This window comes from Anas acuta, chromosome 3, assembly GCF_963932015.1.
Source record: "Anas acuta chromosome 3, bAnaAcu1.1, whole genome shotgun sequence".
In the NCBI taxonomy this organism is placed as follows: domain Eukaryota; kingdom Metazoa; phylum Chordata; class Aves; order Anseriformes; family Anatidae; genus Anas; species Anas acuta.
Genome location: NC_088981.1, coordinates 114,822,443 through 114,840,128, shown reverse-complemented (window position 1 = coordinate 114,840,128; position 17,686 = coordinate 114,822,443). Strand labels below are relative to the sequence as shown.

Here is a 17,686-nt window from a genome sequence, read left to right as displayed (position 1 = left end):
TCTCCAGGCCAGACAGCAGTTAACTATCTGCCGTATGCTTAATTTATCGCGCCGTCATGGTCCCAGGGGCTGTGGGCACGTTCTTATTAAGATTTCAGGAGAGAGGAGAGGAATGCTTTTAGTGTTCGGGTCCTAGGTGGGGATTCAGACACAGGGTTTGAGCCTCAGTTGTCGCAGGCTCCCTGCGTGTGAGAAGGAAGGGTGGTCACCACCTTGTACCTTAGATTCCTCAGGGCACTGGTCAAAGGCCTTTACTCACTTTTTTACTCTCTTTCAGAGAATTAATTACCCTGCCTGTGCACCTTTCTAACCATGACTGTGATGCTCATATCTGTGGGTTAGAACATGTTTTTTTAGCAAGGGAAATACTCTCTCTGGTTTCTAGGCTTCCTTAAAGCATGAGACTGCCTTTCCTGGCCCTTAATCTATTGTATATCTCCTTATGCTAAGCACGGATCCTTGCCAGTCATGTTCCTGGAAGCGTTCTCCCTCCTCTCTGCAAGAATCTTTAGTTTCTTCCCTGTTTTTGCTCATTGTGCCCTGCAAGTCTGTTTCAGTTGGGTTAACCAACCGGCCACAGGTGGCCTGAGCTATGGGCAGCAGAGGAAGCTGGGTTGCTGTGTGAGCTGTGGGCTTGCTGAACTTCAGTGACAAATGGGCACAAACGTTATAAACTGAAAAAAAAAAAAGGATCACAGGCTGACTTCACTCAGAAGGGTCAGGATGCCAGCTGAATGTGGAAAGGATTAGTAATGGATATGATTATTACTATTTATTTTTTTTTGTACTATGCTTAATTCTGAAATATTCAATTCAGCTGCTCTAAATTCACAATGTGTCTGTGCTTTCCTGAGGCTGAGCCCCCAAGCACCTCAGTGTCAACTCCTCTCAGGCCCAGGCGTGCTTAAGTCAGGACAGACACTCAGGAGCTCTGCAGTAGCCTATTCCTCATCTCCATCATGATTTACAACCTCCTCGTCATCTTCTATCCGAGACCTGACCCAGCAGGCACCTTCAGCTTCACGTAACAGTGCAGCTGAAAACTAGGCTGCTTATGTTGGGGGCAACCCAGGTTACATTTCTTCCCTTTATTTAGCAGACATTAATCATTATCTCATCCTCTAAGAGAAGAAAGGCTCAGTCCAGCAGCTCAGAGGCCTTTCTGAATCTCACCCCGTTCTTGAAGCTGTTCCCCTTTGTAGGATAGAATAGCTGTTGGCCTAGCCTGGTTGGGCTGGTTTGTGGAAGAGCTCTTTTGGAACACCCACAGGAGGGGAATTCAACATGCACAGCACCCCTTCCTTCTAACCTTGTTAACCAGAACGGCATTGGTCGGCACGCTTAGGCTGTTGCAAAGGGATAAAAATTTTGCTTTGTCGAGGACACCAGAGCCATCCTTGTCACACCGAAGAAGTGCCTCCCGGATGCTGCTGTTGTTCAAGTAATTATGGAGCTTCAGCTCCTCCTGAACCCGCACAATTAATTCATCCAGTTCCTGCTGGCTGGTCCCTAGTGCAGGGACATCACTGTAGAAGGAAAGGGAGAAGAGGATTTCATGTAATAGCTATTTCTAGCAGCCCTGCTGTGATGCTTCTGTGCTGGCTGCCCACCATGGCTGGCCAGGCTCTATTTCTGAATACACAGCAGGCTTCTGGGGTGCTTGGTTTATATGGCAAGCTCATCTCAGCTTGGACTGAGACACAAAGCTTAGTCTTCATCTTGGACATTAGGTAAACATGTTTTACCATCTGCATGGCATTTGCTTTGTAAACCCTTTGTCTGCAATTACTTTGGGATAAGGAGGGTTTTCTTGTATACTTCATACAGTCTGAGGAATTGCAGTGCAACTCCAGTTTCAAGCAGACCTTCTGAAATACCATGCTATGAGCTGACTCTTTGTGAGGTTATAGGATTGTTACTAGGTCACCTAAAATGGATCCAGACAGACACCTAAAAAGGGTATGTGGTCTAGGCTCTGAAAGGCCAGAGCAAACAAAAAAAAAAGACTCCACCGACCCTCCTCTGAGCCCACAGACAGCGTTAGCAGCACCTATTACAGATTACTGCTCCCTTCTGGAAAAAGGTGACTGCATCCATTTAGCTGAAGGTGTCTCTTCTGCTGAGCCAGAACTGCCCCACAAGGTTTTGGGGACAGTGGCAGCAGTGACATTATATTGTACACACCTCATACCCCCTGTATGTGTTCAAACACGAGATCTTGGAGCTGAATAATCAGCTGAGTAGCCATTAGACAGCAGGCTGGAGCCCATGGAGGCTGCTGGAAATCCCCTTCACTGTCAGCCCCAAGTCTCATTTAGCTCCACAACACCATCCTTTGAAGCCTACCTTTTGGCAGTCTCCTCCACCACCTGCCGTGGGCGAAGATGATCCCTCAGGGACTGCAGGGTTGCTGCAGGGAAGCGCTCTGCGTTGCTCTCCATGTAATTAAGCACGTATTCATCAGCATCAGTGATAACAAACCTGTGGCCAAACACTGTGGAAGAGGCATTAAAGCAAGCAGTGCTACCTGCCTTTCAGCATGGGTAAGTCACTTCATCAGCTAGGAGGGAGCATGTTTTCTCCCCTGCGGTTAGGGTCAGAGCTGACTGGGCTATTTGTTGCAATCCTTAGAGTGTGAAGGGTTTCACTCACCCAGAGGGAATTTTGTCGCAAGAGCAGCTGCTGAAAGCAAAGACCCCATGCCTGGGCTTAAAATGACTCCCCCATTAGCACCGGTGTGTTTCTAACATTTCAGTATTACATTTATTTTCCACACAGGATAGTTTAATGGCCTTTGTTACTGGCCGTAGTAACAAAGTTACTGGCAGAGCTTTAACCCTGTGAATCCTGGCAGCTCCCAAAATGTGAACACCTACAATGAAGAACATATCCCTTTTCCTAATTATGTCTAAGGTCCAAACAGTGACAGGAGCAGAGTTATATCCAGTCACACCAGCTGGTGACCTGGAAACTCAATGCAACCAGATCCAGAAGGAGCAGATTTCTCAAATGCAGGAAGGCAAATGCACTGTCTGTGCCATAAATGACAGGTCAGGCACTGAAAACCAATGCTCAGAGCATTCCTAAGCCAGGCTGGGTCTTACCTTCAATCGTAGAACCTATGGTGAAGTCGGAGGGCCCGTAGTAGATGGCATTGTCTGTTGTAGAGCCTGGTTTGGCAATCCTGGTCTTTCCTAAGTACTTGCCCCCAATGATGCCAGAGTTACGGACTGGGGGCTCGTAGATGCTGATCATGTCATCGGAGAGGAAATAAGAGAGGATGAAACGACGCTTCCTGTCCTCGGGGTTTGGTGACTCCTAGAAGAAAGGGAGTGGCTTTGGAAAAGAACATTTGAACCAGGTTTCTTTTTTCCTGAGGAGCTCAGGACTACCATGTAACCTACTAGTAATAAGCATACTTCATAGCTTTTTTTCTAGCTGACCAAACAAGGCAGTTGATGTAGGCAAAAGCTGCAGATGCACTAACACTGGGTAACAAAGCCCTGGACAGTATTAAATACCTGAATTTCAAAGGTTGCTTGTTCTAGTCGGGCTAACAAGCAGAATTTGGGATGCAGTGACCAAATGCATTCAGTGTTTCCAGACTGAGTAATCCAAGAGAAAGGAATATCCTATATGGAATGACTCATCACTCAGAGGAATTCCAGCTGTAAAGACTACTATTGAAGTTGTATTTTTCATTCTAATGGTTGCCTGAGAGGGGCCGGTGCTGCTTGGTGCTCTTACTCACAGGAAGACACTCCCCTGACACACCAGTGGGTTTACTTGCTTAGTTTAAAAGTAAGTTCATCTTAACTCGTCAGCTGTGACCTTTAGGAACTCCTGCACAAAAGGGAAAAGAAATCAGCCCTTATTCACCCTGAGTGTTTGGAGAGGGCAGGCACCAGGCAGCACAGGAAATGCCATTGCTGCTGTTGGACGTGCCAGAGGTTCCTTGCATAAACCAGCTGCAAAGCTGGCAGAAAGGCAAAGGCCTGAATGCCGTGGGTTTTGGAAAGCACTGTCCCTGTGCTCTGTCCCCAGCTTCTGCTCCAGCACTTTGCTGCTCTGCTTGCACAGCCCCTTGCTGGCTGCTGCAGCTGGGACTGGCCTGGGGAAGGGCAGGTGCTGAGAGCCAGCAGCAGAGAGACAGCAAGCTCACGCTTCTGGCAGCAGTCGGAGGCAGGCAGAGGCACGGTGCCCAGTTGCAATGCAGTTTCAATTAGGGCCATCTGTCACGTGCTGATGTCAGTGGGAGTTTTTCCATAAATGGCTGTGGTTTTGTAGCACGTCTGTTTTGCACTGCCTGGCCTTGTTTTTTTTTCCTACCTTTGCGTGCTTCTAATTGTCCCAGCAAGCACACAGTAACCCAGGGGCATCCCCTAAGGGTCACGAGCGTTGGCTTGGGGAAATCTCTTGTCCCACCAGCACAGAAGAAAATTTGCTAGCAGCCTTGTCTGAGCAGCCTGTTTTTCCCATCCTTCTGACTCTAAAACATGACCTGATGTAACCACTATATCATCAAGGAAAACTCTTACCAGGGCCACCTGGTATCGTAGCACTTTGTGGTCGTTCTCTAGCATCTTAATTATATCTTTCCGGGGAGGCTTCGGAAACAGAGAAAAGCAGTTCTGAAGAGAGTCTTCAAGGAAGCCGTAACCATTATAGGGAGGAATTACCTGCAGCCAGAGGAGATACCAAGCAGAAACAGCTGAAAGTAAGAACAATACGTTTGCAAGACAGCTTATCAGAAACCATCTGTTGTGAAAGACCTCTTCTGTCACCAAGTGGCAAGAGCTGTGCCACCCTGCCCAGTAAAGAGGCTACTAGCCCAAACGTGTTGGACTCCTTATTTATAGAAATACTCAAGAGAGCTAAGAAAATCTTAGTCAGAAAGCCAGGTAATTTCTTTGAATAAAGAGACTAATGGTATGCTAATAACTTAACCCTTCCTGTGCAGAGGAACTCAATCATCTAAATGGTTACACTGCTAATCAAAGCCCCATCATGTTTGCGGGCTAGGCCAGCTAACACTCCGCACTATTCCTGTGCGCAGTCTGGGAGATAACATGGGCAATGACTATCCCCAGCAAGCACTTTGGACTTAGAAACCCTTTTTTGGAGAATGAGGGAGAGTTTAGTGGTATGAGTGCAGCCAGACTGTGCCAGTTAGCTTCCCAGTCAGGAAACAAACCCTGACATTATTTAATTTTCTAGTATAGACACAAGCAGAGTGCTTTCTATCACCATTAGCAAGTGGGCTGTCCTTTACAGTATTCAAAATTGACAATTTCAGAGGGCTTTCCCTTTTATATGAATTATGACCATCCTTGCCTTGTCTTCCTCAAGGTACTTTCTTACAGCTTTCCTTTATGCTGAACCTCTTTACAACCTCTTGCTAAGCTGAACCTTCGCTTTACAACCAGAGCTTACACGCACTGCAGCTTTCCCTCCCTTCCTTTGGGAAATTGTTTACAGTACCTGGGGCACTTCCTCAGGTGGTTTCTCCTTTATCTCCACTGGCTGGAAGTCTGTGATGCCAAATTTGTCACGATAGAAGTTGCGTGTGAACTCATCACAATCGTAGATGAAGAAATTGCGTCCAAGGAGGGTGGTGGATTTGCCAACAGCAAAATCTTTAGCTGTGTACCACTCAAGTACCTCCTGATCAGAGATTTCCAGCACACAGCTTGGGAAGGTCTCTAAAGCACAAGGGAGCAAAAAGAAAAATAAATCAATCAGGTAGATGTTAATATTTCACTGCGAAAAGGGATACAGAAGCAAGTTGTATAAAAATCTTCAGGGAGCTGCTGGTATTGCTCTGCTTCTCCAAAGATAAAGACTCGAGTGATCATCGAAAGAACTTTTCTTTGGCCGAAAGCTGATGACACTTGCAGTGTTCTCATCACAGATGCTCCAGACTTGATGTATCTCTGACACAGCTTCCACATCTACACCCACCCACCCAGGCACTTTAGCACAAGCAGATGTGCCAGCTGGTCTAAACTTACTTTGCTTCTCCACAAAGGTTTTGGGCAAGCGTTGGCGTTTTATCAGTACTGGGAATGGGTCTCTGCCATCGTTGGGCTTGTGGACCTCCCGAACCTCCACCGTGTCATCTGCCAAGTAGTAATGTATGATGTAAGGCCGATTCTCACCAAACATGCTGTTGGTGTCATCCCACATGGCATAGAAGCGAAGGACCTGGGGCACAAAAAACAAACATGGGTTAGAATTACTAGCACTTTGTCCAAATTAAGTTGATTGGAATGGATGAGGTGATTGGACTCAGCACTCTTCTCTGCCAGGAACAGAAGAGCCAAGCCCTTGTTGTACTGTGGGTGCTGGGATGCTTGGGCTGCTGAGGCAGCAGAGGGAAGGGCATCAGGAGCCTGGAGAGCTGAACAGGCCTGGCTTACCTTGAATGCAGCCATGAGAAAGAACAATATGGGCTAAGGCAAGAAATTTAGTTCAGGAAGTGTGAGGAAAAATGGGAGAAAAATGATTAAAAACTAGCAGAAAATAATTACCCAAGGTGAGTAGGGAAGTCCTCTTAATGGAGGTGATTTTTTTAATGAAACTTAACAAAATGGGATATAATTATCATTTTGACTCTTACACCTCTTTGAGGTTTCATGGCCAGTTCTTTACCATTTTCATGATGAACAACGCAGAGGGGAATGTATGGAGCTGTCCTAAGGAGACTGCATTCACTATAAACCCCATCTTATTTCTTACTAGAATAAGGAAATACTAGGAAATACTATCTTACTAGGAAATACGCTTTAATGCCACAGAAGTCAAACACCTCATACTGCAGGGCTTCCAAGTGGGGTCATGTTGACCTAATGGCAATCTAACAAATCCAAGTGGCAGGCACTGCTTTGGGAGCGCTGCACTCAGTGGAACAGCTCAAAAGTTCCCCAAGGTGCAGCTCCTAAACACACACCTCAATAGCTGTCACAGGCAGAGCTGGCCCAGGTGTGACTGCATCATCCCTGTTCATATTAAAACTGCTCCTGTCTGCTAACTTTCCAAGGCAGGTGGCTTAGAGCATCCCAAAAGAAAGCAAGAAAGAGATGAAGGATCTGGAGAATGGGCTCTGCAGTCCAAAGAGAAACTGTTCATAAGGCAAAAAAAAAATTGTTTCTCACTAACATCAAGAAAGGAACAAATTTGGAGTCTGTGCAGTGGACTGGAGTTTTTTAGAACAATTAAAGCTGCAGGCACTCACAAGACCCAAGTTTCTATGACACATGTAGACTATAACTTGGGTAATTGCTGCCAGCGCACTCACCTGCTTGTCGTAAGTCAGAAACTGCTTCAGTTGGTCGAAGTCTGATGGTGTGATGTACATGCGCAGGGGCATCCGACGCATTTCTGTGTAAGGATCAAAAACCATTTTCTCTGGCTGGTTCAGTTCAATTCCTTGGCTCTCCAGGAATGCCTAGGAAAGTCATCTGAGGTATTAGTTGCTGCCACGAGTTCTGATGATACGAGGTGACTAGCAATAGGTGACTTTGTTTGCATTTTCATCACTCAGGGCAGTCCTGCCCTCAACGTCCTAAGTCAGTTTTTACTCAAGCACCATCTTCCTTGGCCTTGGGGCTTTAAATAGAGGATAACAGTTGGGTTGGTCTCTTTTATGTAAAACAAAAAGATTAAGTTAATGCATAACCATGGATGTAGTCAGTCTGAATTTGCAAAAGACCCAGGGTTCTCCACTCCATCAGACAATGGAAGTTAGTGCAACCCAGTGGCCCGTGTGGCCAGGAAGATGTGTGTCCAGAGTAACAGCTTTAGCTCCTTTTCCAGGAGGAGCACTTTTCCCACAGAAGAACAATCTGTTTGTTTATAAAGGCCTTTTTGGCTTACCTTGGATGCATAAACAAACTCTAGGGCATTGCTTGTGCACTCACCTCTGTCACTTAAAACAACCTCTGAAGTAAATGGACTTCTTCCCTGTTTGGCTTTGGGAAGTGGCCCATGAAAATATTCACCCCAGAAAGCACCTGTGCAAACATCTCCAACAGACTTGTGAGATCACCCTGAAAACTCACAAGGCAGGTTCACATTTTCAGACTCTTCTGGTCTAGAGGATGCCAATTAATGATAAAATTGACCAGAGACCTTGAGAAGTAGACCCACGTAGCTCATTTCATGTTTTCCATCAAGCAACCAAGATTAACAGGTGAGCCAGCTCTTCATCTGATGTCAACTGACTTTAACGGCCATCCAGCTCCAGCAGAGTAGGCCCCACATGCTCCTGACAGATATATATTAATATATTACACACAATTGGGAACATTCCTGGGCACTGAGGCCAACTGGCAAGGAATAACCCTCATCTAAACTCTCTCAGCCTCCGCGATGAGCTGGCTGCACGCAATTCATCTATTGAGAATGGTCCCCGGAGCATTCTAACTCCTGGATTGTTCCTGGGAAGTGCTTGAAAGAACAGTGGTTAGCCAGGACCCAGATTACACTGGGGACAAACTAAGAGTATACCAGTACATTGGTATTTGTTGTTTTTGTTAATGCATTGTTATTATTTAATTTACTAGTACAGAAATAGCCTGAAATAGAAAAGTAAGCAATGAGTAAGCACTCTTAGGTCAGTTTGTACCACGATTCTCAATCCACTGACCATGAGTGCTCTTCTGGGCTGGCTGTAGATAAACACAGAGTTACTAAGAGCATTCCCTTGCCCTGTTCTTACCAAAGGAGTATGAAGCTGGAAAAGAGCTAAGATCAGTAATTTCCCTTTCATATATGCAAAATGGTTCATTAGGACTCCAAGCAGTTAAACTGTTGTACACAGAGAAATGAACTCAGACCAATCCTGCTAACACAGAAATGAGCTTTGAGTTTTTGCTGTACCGTATCTAGAGGATAGAGCATGGAGTCAAAGCAGCCCTGGGGCAAAAATACTGAGCAGTTATTGTGCCCTCAGCAAGTATCATACACTGAACTACCCATTGATCTACGGAAAGAAGTCTCCACAGAACATAAAATGAAAGATCTCAAGCAACCTCAGCGTGAAAGCTGCAGGTGCAGGCTACTGGGACTCTAACAGCTCTTGCCACCTGTAACTCCTGGGGTTCTTCGTGTCAGTATTCTCTGTACCAGCAACACACCTGGGTGAACGGGTCACAGTCGACTATGTGGTACGTCCTGCCATACATGGTGATGTCCATGCCTCGATTCAGGTCCTTCCAGTGGTAATGCTCCCCACGGTCATTCTTGGGCACGCGATGGCGTCTGATAAGTTTGCCTTGTGGGATACCAGAGTTCTTCACAACCGGCTCTATGACACATATGCTGTCGTCTTCCAGATAGTAATAGATACCCACTTGGCGAATACGGTAATGCTCTTCTGTAGAGAGAGGAACATCTTCCTGGAAATAGGCATCGAACTTCAAAATCTGTTGTTTGGGACAACGTCCCGAAGGGAGAGAGAAAGAAACAACTTGAACATCATCATTAGTCCGAATAGCTTATTTGTAATGTGCTTCGACAGTGCAAAATTACTGGACTGTAATCTATAAAATCATCAGAGCCTACTGTAGCCTAATCTGTGACTAATGGTGGAGGCATCATGAGGGTTTTATCAGTGTTTGCCTTTTATTAGTTTGGTAGGCATGAGACACTTGTAATAAATGCAGTCCTTTCCCTCTTCCTTTGATCACCTGCTGTTTTACCTCCTGCCAGGTGCTTGGTTGCTGCCAGTAATCTCGTTTACTAACACACCTGACTTTCTTTAATAGTCAGTCTCTTTAAACCAGGGTCTGCAAAGCTACCTGGTGATTTTAGTTGAGCTCCACCACATCTGTGGACCTTAGGAGCTGCATGGCTCAGGAACTCATATCCATGAAGAGCCAGTGTGTGCTGGAGAAACAAGAAGAGAAATCAGGGCCCAGAGAAAATGTATGCTGCATACCCTGCCAAAAGCCAGTTGCTCAGAGTTCCTGTGTGTGAAAGAAGCACAAGTATTCCCTCCAAGCACATTCACTGCCCCTAAGAGGACGTAGGTGGCTAATCAAGCCTTGCACACCCAGCCTACGTCAGCCCACAGAGCTAGGTAAGCAAGTGGCTGCTCCTCTGGCCTGAATGAAGGGGCCGTGAAGTGTCTGACAGATTAAATGGCAGCATCTACGTGACTCTGAAAGAATGGCCTCTGAAGCAGTAATTAACACAGCACATCTGTTCCCCAGGCTGTCTCACAGATGGGCTGAGGGTTGGCTGCAGGCTGCCTGGCAGCGTGCAACTCCTGGGGTGTGCTCAGGACTGCTGAGCCCTGCACACTCTGCAGGGACTGCTCTGCCTGGGGCTGCACACGCCCTCGTGCAGCCTGAGAAACGTTGAAAATCGAGGGTCAGCTCAGGACTGCTCCGGGCAGACACACAGCCACCTCCTAGGCCGATAGGATCACCAGGATGCAATGCAGGAAGTACTAACGGGGCAGTGCAGGCTCTAACACGCTGCGGTGACAAGCATGAGCATAAATAGATAGACCACAGCCAGACAGTATGCGAGCACTCCACTGCAGAGTGACTTTTACAGTCTAAGCCCGGTTACAACCTCAATATAGCTCTGGAAATGCAGAAGGGCAGGCTGGCTTTTACAGAGCAACGGGTATAAACGGAAGCTTTTCAGAATTAATCAAACTTCTTTTCAAACTCCTGCTGGAAATGCTCCGGCGTAACTTGTGGGGAATGTCTTACATCGTGTACATATTATAATCCTCCTCCTGAGCAAAGAAAGCCTCTTTCAGACTGGGGTTCAGCTGTCTCTGACTAAGGGCAATGGCATCTGAAAACTGCTGTACACTGTCCCATGAACCCTGGAGCTGACTGTTTATGTCTCCGAGCTCGGCCAGCTGATATTCCTGGAATAAGCTTCTTTCTACCTTTTTGTCAAAAGCCACGTGCGCTGGAATGAAGCCTGAAGGAGGAGCCTGCCTGGCTTGCCCGTAGGTCAGCGTGGGTCTCGTGTTGGATAATTCATCTAATTCAGCCTGCGAAAGCTGATTCACGTACAGTCGCTCCCCGCCGATCCCCACTGTTGGCAGCCGGGAAAAGGCAAAGCCATTTTTGTAGCCCAGGGTCTGCGAGCGATGAAAGGATGTTTTCTGGGGAAGAAAAACCAGATGTTAACGCACTACACGCACTCAGCAGAGACGGCTACTGAAAGCACAGAGAAACAGTACGAGTCGGACACCCAGAATGCCTCCACGACGTTTTATTATAACCTACTGCAGCAGTGAATTACAATCAAATTTTATGCTTAGATCAAAAAGGCTGAAAAAAACCCAAAAAACAAACAGTGACCAGAGGAAGAAAGAAGCAGAGTGATCTCAAATCTAGCTCTGGTGCAGACTTACCACAAGCTTTGATGTCCAGAATAGGGTGACAGCACTTTGTCTGCCCTAGTATTTGCCTCACTAACTCTTTGCTCCCTTCTGTGTGTTCCTGCAGTAGAGAGCACCAAGGGACCTCACTGTTATGCCTCATGGTGCTCCCTTGGCTGTTACACAAGGATGGTTGTGCACCTGCTGCGTTCTCTGTTGATATTTTGTTGAAACTCTCCTGGGGATGATATTCAGAGGATTTTACTTGCTGCGTTGAGTCAAGGTGTGTCGTGCTCACAGAACTGCAGTTGTGAAACACACCGAACCTACCACATCCCTCCACAGCCTGTTGGTCCACACACGAAAAAAGCCACAGCCACAGCTTAAGGCCCTGTAGCCGATTTGTGAGGCCTACTAAGACCAACAGAATTCTGTCTGTGAGCACTGAATAACATTGTCTGTAGGATTCACCTGATATTTTTTGTTTTGATGGTTTCTTCTTGGTGAAGAGCTCTTCACCTGTCTTTGCTCCCTACTTCACACCAGCTCCTGAGCTGTTCTTGAAGCTAAATCATTCTCCAGATGGCACAGGGAGGTCCCTGCTCTGCTTACAGATGCACAAGAGAATATCAGAGCTGAAAACACGATGGGATCTCTGCCTGCCCAGTCGTGTTCTTCACTGCTGAAGATGAAGATCGGACGTGAGTCCACCCACAGACCACAACTGGAACCTCACCTGCAATCCCAAAACCATCTGAAACAGCACACAGCTGGCTGCTCCCAGGCCTTCAGCACTCAGTGTTCCAGGGAAAACAGGAGAAACTGTGAGTCCCTGATAATAAAGTCTCTGGCTTTACCTTGAGTTTTGCCAAATAAAACAGAACTACAGGCATTTCTAGATTTTATTCAGCTCCTTTTCCAGACCCAGACGTGCAATCTGTCCAACCCCGGGCACGTGAACCACTTCTCCTCCTCCCCCTCTCTGCCCCTCATGGTTAAGCCTCTAATCTTATTCGTACCTTCCAGGCCTCACTTGAATTTCAAGTAACTGCCTCTTTTCTCTCCGAACTGGTGCTGTGCATCTCGCAATGCTGTGGGCAGAGCAGTTAGGAAAACAGGATCGGGGGAAAACAAGAGAATTTACTGAAGACGTGGTAACTGAGTGTATTATAAACATGAGCCCTGCCACAGGATTGCCATTTCCTCCTGGTAACTAAGTGCCTTTATGCAGGGAAAGCTGTGGGGAAAACATTCAAGGGAAAACCAAGAAATTTGGCCTTAAATTGAGCAACAGAGGTGTTTGTCAGAGGCAGAGGGGCTTTTAAGGGCCACAGTTGCCTAAAGAACCCCCCCCCCCCCCCCCCGAATGAATAAGGCTCCCAGGTTGCCAGGCCAACCTGCATCTGGCAGTATCAGGTAACTAACGTAACTTTGAAAGGGAAAGCCCAGAATGTAAACTCCTAATCTCAGTCGCTGCCGGTCCCTATCTGAGAAAATCCACTGAATTAAGTCATTGGCTAAGTCTATAAAGCCTCACACAAATGCTGCTTCCCCTGCTGGTGTCTCTGTGCACAGACACACACACACAAAGCTCTAACTAACCACAGTCTCACTCAAACACAAAGATTTTCTTCTGCACATCTCAAAAATTCATTGGAAAACAAGAACCACGATGCTCATTTTATAGACTGGCAAAGGGAGTTGATTTCACTCGCTCAGGCTTGTCCTGAGGAGCAGTGCAAAGCCATTTCTGGAGCCTGGATCCCCTTAAAACATTACAAATTGTTATTTCAGAGCAACCTGAAGTGTTGAACTACCTGCTCTGTTAAGTCCTGCGGGTGTTTCCTACAGGCTGATGTCAGCACAGCCCTTCACGTGACTAAAGCAGGCAGCATTTTACCGATAGAGGAAATAATATTTTGCTAGGAGCAGAGATTTGCACTGTAAATTTCCAACCCAAGCGTGTGAATAACGCAGAGATAACCTCTAGAGCTGCCTGATTGCGAGTGTTTGTTACGAGTAACTGACTCCACTTACTGTTAAAGAACTCATCACTGACTTAGAAACCAGTTCGACTGTGCTGGAGGGCACCACGGGGACTGCACAGCGACAGCGTGTCCCGGGCTAATCCACACACAGGCAGAAGAAAGAAAAGAGAGCAGTTAAGAGTTATAGAAGTTTCTGTCATGAGGGCACCTGGGAAATACTGCAGCCTCCTCCAGAAATAACTTTGTGGTGGCAAGGGGATGGAAGGGAAGCGACCTAGGGAAGCGTCAGAAGCTGGGGACGTGCAGAGTCTGGAAGGGTCGGTGTTCAACGGGAGCATCCAGGACCAGGAGTGCCACCTCCAGGCATCTCCCTCCTTTTTTTATATATTTATTTTTCAGTGGAGCACGTCCATGATGAAGGTTTCTATGTATGAGGTTCCTCATCCTGCAATATCAGAGCATGCTGGGGCCCTGCCAGGGAATTTAAATGTCTTGGGAGAGATCAGAGGACAAAAAAGGGGACCAACAGGCCTCACTTGAGTACTGAGCTCTCTGGAAATGGGATATTAAGCCCATCCTCCGAGATATGAAGCTCCAGGGGAACGTCAGGCATGCCTTGGTATATCAGCTCCCTGCTGAAGTTTGGGAGCATTGCTTCTGAGGGAGGCACTCCAGAAAATTCAAGGATAGCGGATTCTCATCTGAAGATGAATAATGGCATTAAGACTCGAGATATTAGCTCCCTGGGGAGAAGGAAGCTGCTCCAAATCAGTACTGGCAGGAGCCCAGGGTGTATCAGTTTTCTTCTGTGCTACTGCTTTCACAAGAGGTTATCGGGATGGTTTGGGGTTATCAGAACCTCAGCGCGTGGACCATTGGGAATGGGGAAAAGGAAAGGTTGCTTCATTGCCTAGATATTAATTCAAGGGGCCTGGGCACAGCTGAGTGGGTCTTGCTTCCTTGGGAGGATCCTGAGGGCTGTGACGGCATCAGCTCTGCGCAGGGATCCCAGTTCTCTAACAGAATATTGGATTCTCGGGTTCCTGAGCATCCCTATAGTTTGATTAAGTTCTCCAGGGGATACAGAGAAGGCATTTGTGGAAATTATCAGGTGCCTGGTGAGTAGCAGGTCTTGAGATGGGCCAGAGAAGCAGCAGTTTTCCCAGGGGGTTCAAGTTTATGAAGTGACTTTGGGGGAACCCCTTCCCCTGGGGTATCACATGAATGTGATATGGGAGAGGAAACCTCACTCTCCAAAGCTACCAGGACAATTTCAGGGGTATCAGATGGCTGCAAGATGCACTGGGTTCCTCAGGGATGAGTTTAAGAGTACCAAATCCCTTGTAGGGTGGGCTCAGGGATACCCGGCTCCTTGGGAACAGGCTTGAAATCACACTGGGGGCACTCGGGGAGCACCAGGTCTCCTGCGGGCGACCTCAGGGGTACCAGGTGGGGTCAGAGAGTTCAGCCCCCAAGGAGCGAGATCAGCAGCTATGTGTTGGCTTTGGGAAACACCAGGACACGGAGGTTCGGTGGGTGTCAGGTCCCTTGGGCAGCATCAGGAGAGCTCAGAGGGCATCAGCTCCCTTGGGTGCCACCTCGGTGGGTGTCACCTCAGCGGGACTCACCTCGGTGGGTACCCCCAGAGGGTGCCCAGTGCATTTGCGGGCTTCCCAGCTCCCCAGGCATGGACTGACAGGACACCAGTGAACTGGGGACCCACCACATCCCTTGGGGGAATCTGCGGGCGGTCTGTGGGAACAGCGGGTTCCCTGAGATTGGGCTCAGGGCAGGGACAGCAGGTGGGTGTGGGGACAGCAGCGCTGCCAGGGAGCCAGGGGAGGGCCTGAGGGGGTCCCTGAGGGGGTCCCTGAGGGGGGGGGGGGGGGGGGGGCTGTTTATCCCCTAGGCCAAGCCGCTGTCAAAGGGGGGAGGCGTCCCAGAAGGACGGGAGCAGAAGCACGGACGCCGGGGGCCCCGGGGAAGCGTGCTACCAGGCGGCTGTGCTCACCGTGGGGTCCCTGAAGGCGCAGCCCGGCAGGAAGGGCAGCGCCGGGCCCCGCTCCGAGCTCATGGCGGCGGCCGCGCTCCTTCCCCTGAGGGCGACGCCGTCTCCATGGCAACCGCCGCCCCCCGCCCACTGCGCATGCGCCCGCCCTCGGAGCGCGCATGCGCGCTGGGCGACGGGGCGCGGTTGCCATGGCAACGGGCGGGCCCGCGGCCTTGGCTGCGGCCCTGGGAGGCCTCGGGGCCCCTCTGGTGTTGCCTTGTGGCAGCCCTCATGGCACAGCTGAATCTGTGCCCCCCCCCCCGTTAAAATGTCCCCAAAGGGTGGTGGGAGCCCAGCCTTCCCCTCTGGGGGTTGTGCATTGTGTGGAGCCCGGGGGGAGAAGGGGTTTTGGGGGGGGCAAATCCTCGCCCTGAGTGCTCAAAGTACTTCAGCAGAAGCGCTTGTGGTGATTTATGATGTGTATAGTGTGTGTATTAGCAGCCGGTCGTAGCACTGACATCATTCCCCTCTTCTCTGCGTGTTTTTTTTCTCTCCAGAAAGAAGAAAATAATAATAAAAAAAAAACAACAACCAAACCAAAACAAACAAAACAAAAAAACAAATTAAAACAAAACCAAAACAAAACAAAAACAAAAAAAAAAACAACAGGAGGGTCACCAAGAAGAAAGTTGCTGGGCAAAAGTCACTGCTGATTGTGACAGATAAAAAGAAAGCCAAATCAGTCACCATGGATTGTTATTATTTTTTGGTATTTCTTTTCCTTGGTGTCTTTATCATCGGTGTCCAAGGCAGACCAGGCTGCGATTCAAGGGCAGGCAGCGGGATCGGGGAGTTTTGTAAGCAGAAGTCAAGCGGAGAGGAACGCAGTCTGAGTGTGCTGTGGGAGAGGGAAGAAAAGCAGGCAGTGAGAGATAAAGAATGGGTCTGATGAGCCTGGAAAGGAAAATAATAGACTGAAGGCCAAGCAGGGCTGAAAGAACAGGGTCTGAGAGACAGCAAGCAGCCAGCGTGGCTGTGGAATCAGTTGAGGGTGCTGAGACCCAGGTTCCTCTCCGATTTCTCCTGGTGTTGTCCCCCACTTTGCATGGGAGGGGGACTAAAGCAAAGAGAGGCCATCACAACGGGGGATTTGAGGCTCTAGATATGAGCAGGGAGAGGATTAGGACACTTTAGTCCCCCTGAGTAGATTCCCCCTGAGTAAACACTCAGGGGAGATGGGAATGAAGAAATGACAACTGAGCAAAGCCATGGCAGAAGTCAATACTTTGTTAGAAATAGTGACCATAAAGCAGGAGAGGGGAGAAATGGGGAATAAAGAATTGAACTCAGAACATCTTGATTCAGCTGCATCTTTGATACCCATCTGCTTCTGTTACAGGCGACTCAGACTTGCAAAGGTTAAGGCACGTCTCTAGCCTCCTACATCCCTACAGCGCTTCTCCTAAAAAGGAAAAGGATCAGTGTTTCCTATAGCAAGATTTCCTAGCTCTTATCTACTTAAAGCTCGTATATTTTGGAGCAAAGGCTGTGCTGGTACGTGTACTTACACCCCTGTCATGGTAACAAAAAGGCTGACCTACGAATCCCGAGCGGACAATGTTTCAGCACACCCCATCTGTGGTCCGAAAGATCTGAGGGCTGCTTCCAATGGGTCTGTTAAAAAACACGTGGAAGCACAGGCTTGTTGGCAGCAGGCTGAAGTGTGATAGTCATCTTTCTTCCACCTCATCTATTGGCCCTCAATAGACAAGTATTTGATAGAGGTGTGTTAGGATACTGCTGAAGAATGAGGTTAGTGCTTCTCATATCTGAAGGAACTGATTTTGATTGAGAGCAGGTCTTACCTTCAACCAGAAGAAAATAAAGAACTACAGGATAACGAAAAAGAGATCAGTGGGGACAGCTGCAAAGCTTAAGGCCCAGCTGGTCTCTTGATGCTTTATTTCATTTATTTATGTTCAATCCTGATTTTCAGGCTGTGAAGGCTCTACTTCTCTGTTCTGGAGTCCACAGGAGAAGCAGACAACACTGGGAATTATTCTTTTCCTGACATAGTTGCTGAGACCATCTTCAACAGCTGCTTAACAGAGCAAAGGAGGAAACATCCCACTTAGAGCTGCTGGCTGATGCTCTGCCTCTTAACCCATGTTTCAAGAGAGCTGCAAGGATAAGACCAGGCAAAGACTGACTTTGGGTAACAGGACCTCTCCTGAGGCAACTCAGAATATCTACTGCAACACCTGGGGCCTGAATTAAACATTGTATCTTCCCTCACATTACCCCCTCTGTGGCCAGTGACTCAGGAAATAACCAGAATAAAATACTTTGCTCCTCTGA

At 48.0% G+C, this 17,686-nt stretch overlaps 1 protein-coding gene and 1 long non-coding RNA gene across 2 annotated transcripts in view; one reads left to right on the top strand and one right to left on the bottom strand.

The window, feature by feature from the left end:
• Nucleotides 1–15,647, bottom strand: part of EFHC1 (EF-hand domain containing 1) — a 19,139-nt gene extending 3,492 nt beyond the window's left edge. Inside the window, exons 1-10 of the mRNA XM_068678858.1 lie at nt 15,350–15,647; nt 10,910–11,131; nt 9,138–9,425; nt 7,298–7,447; nt 6,012–6,204; nt 5,482–5,702; nt 4,539–4,679; nt 3,105–3,318; nt 2,347–2,494; nt 1,310–1,526 (exon numbers count right to left, since the gene is read on the bottom strand). Of these exons, the coding sequence (XP_068534959.1) occupies nt 1,310–1,526; nt 2,347–2,494; nt 3,105–3,318; nt 4,539–4,679; nt 5,482–5,702; nt 6,012–6,204; nt 7,298–7,447; nt 9,138–9,425; nt 10,910–11,131; nt 15,350–15,412 (1,857 nt within the window). The 5' untranslated portion in view covers nt 15,413–15,647. The remainder of the gene's footprint in view (nt 1–1,309; nt 1,527–2,346; nt 2,495–3,104; nt 3,319–4,538; nt 4,680–5,481; nt 5,703–6,011; nt 6,205–7,297; nt 7,448–9,137; nt 9,426–10,909; nt 11,132–15,349) is intronic.
• The window catches only part of LOC137854900 (uncharacterized), an 18,484-nt gene extending 798 nt beyond the window's left edge, over nt 1–17,686 (top strand). The window contains exon 2 of the long non-coding RNA XR_011095444.1: nt 17,325–17,686. This is a non-coding gene — a long non-coding RNA (uncharacterized lncRNA). The remainder of the gene's footprint in view (nt 1–17,324) is intronic.